The sequence below is a fragment of the Pantherophis guttatus genome, chromosome 6 (genome assembly GCF_059756535.1).
Source record: "Pantherophis guttatus breed Tessera chromosome 6, ASM5975653v1, whole genome shotgun sequence".
NCBI lineage: Eukaryota > Metazoa > Chordata > Lepidosauria > Squamata > Colubridae > Pantherophis > Pantherophis guttatus.
In genome coordinates, this window is record NC_142068.1 from 45,247,383 (window position 1) to 45,249,281 (window position 1,899).

General features: G+C 41.5%; 1 protein-coding gene across 1 annotated transcript; it reads right to left on the minus strand.

Annotated features, from left to right (window-relative positions):
- Positions 1-243: 243 nt before the first annotated feature.
- MARVELD1 (MARVEL domain containing 1) lies at positions 244-1,782 on the minus strand. The gene has a single exon (XM_034439867.3). The coding sequence runs from the start codon at positions 1,666-1,668 to the stop codon at positions 1,141-1,143; it is 528 nt and encodes a 175-aa protein (XP_034295758.1). The 5' UTR covers positions 1,669-1,782; the 3' UTR covers positions 244-1,140.
- Positions 1,783-1,899: the final 117 nt, after the last annotated feature.

A 1,899-nucleotide genomic window follows, 5' to 3' on the forward strand; every position in this document is an offset into this window, starting at 1 on the left:
TGAAGCCTCCACTCACTATCTTTTGTCCCATCACTGATGAACATTACCTCTTATTTATGATTGGTTCGCTGTAAAAGGCCTCCCAAATCTGCTACTCTCAAGAACATTGGACACAAATATTTCTATAATTCTCTTCAGATGGTAAATAGAATCCCAAACGTCTGAAAGAAACAATTTTAGAGAAGGCTACTTTAATGCAGGATATGGACTGAGATTTCATCAAATTGAAATAATACAGCAACATTTATGGGCAAGATGACAAAGTTTTATTTCAGGGATTCTTTTGTGAATTGAAACCCTTAAGATTGGAATTCATTCATGGAGGCAGAGCTTAGTTCTGGGATATATTAAACAGTACTGTACCCATACAGAAAAATAATTTCTGAGCATATTCAACATGTACTATTTTTCTTAATTTAATTAACATACATCTGGAATTAAAATCAGCTCTTTCAATTAGAGAGTGCAGTTTAAGATGGGAGGAGCCTTTAACCCTCTGTTTTCTGAAAAACACGTTACCATAATAATGCTACAAATACTATCGGGTGTATTCAAAAGTTTTTAAATTTACAGTAAATAATTATGTATAAATATCTGTTTAAAACAGAATATTCCTGTGTAAAACAAACAAACAAACAAAAAACTCTCAAGAAGCCCATATGGTATAAAATCTGAACATTTCATTTCTAAGGTCCAAACAGGATAGCATGAATAATAAAACCAATATTGTATACCAGAAGGTGATAATACCGAAACCTTCCTACAGCAATCAGATATATTGGAAGTACAGATCAGGTCAAAACTTCCCAGACCCATAGAAATCCTCCTGCCAAAATGAAAGAAGACAAGAGAAAGAAAGAGAGAGACAGAGAAATGAATCCACAATCTGGTTTCCAGGTGTTCCTCCTAAGATGCATCATTTTTAGCTTCTGGTTCATGACAGCATGCGTCCATCTGTGGATGAAAAGTTCAGACATCTGGAGGTAAAAGCATTCATAACTGTCAGAAAAAATAGGATATGCATCAGGTTTTCCTCAGGAAGGTGACAGCATCTGGAGCAAGGGATTTATAGGCTAATTGTATGCTAGCTTTATCCATCTATTTGAATAAAGTCTGTACTTCTTGAGCTTCTTGCATCTCTCAGATGATATCATGGTGCCCCTGGAACCGCCGTACCAAGCAGTAGAGTCCGGAGAGCAAGTACAGGAAGGCAGTTTTACCAGCAAAGATAGCAGCGACTAAATAGGCAGTATAACTGCAGGGCTGGCTGTAACCTCGCAGGGTACAATAGCTGATGCTCCGCGCCTTGTAGCCTATGATGGCTGCAGAAGCCGTGAAGAAAATAACTCCAAGCAACAGGTCATGCAGAATGTTTGTTAGTAGCCAGCGGGTCCCCACCACAGGAATCAGAGCCCATCGGCCCAATAAACTGAGTCCAAAAAGAACCAAGGTAAGAAGCCACACCAGGACTGCTGCAAAGACTGCAAAGTAGGTTGCTCCTTCATACTTGTGTGCAGCTAAAGTTATCCAGCAGACAGCACCCAACAGCAGCTGTGCTATACGCAGCCCTCCTAACAGGCTTCGTAGGAAGGGCCTGTTCAGGCTCAGAGATTCTCTAGATGCTGGACACGGGGGTGGAGGTGAGGAAGGGGGTGGTGGAAGAGGCATGTTATATCACTAGGTCCTCCGCAGCTCCTGTCTCCTCTAGTGCCTTCTTCTGCCCAGCAAATCTCACTCCCCTCTTAGGCACTTCCTGTCTGCAGCTGCCAAACATCTGCAGCTTAGCAGTTGTTCCTGCACTGGGGCCTCTCAATTTCCTGTTCTAGCCCTCCCTTTCCCACCCTTGCCCCTCCTTTTTTTGGAACTCATTTCATTTCTCCTTTGTCTTACTAATAACTC

Coding starts and splice junctions, on each gene's coding strand:
- MARVELD1 (XM_034439867.3), bottom strand. CDS start 1,668: ATGCCTCTTCCACCACCCCCTTCCTCACCTCCACCCCCGTGTCCAGCA.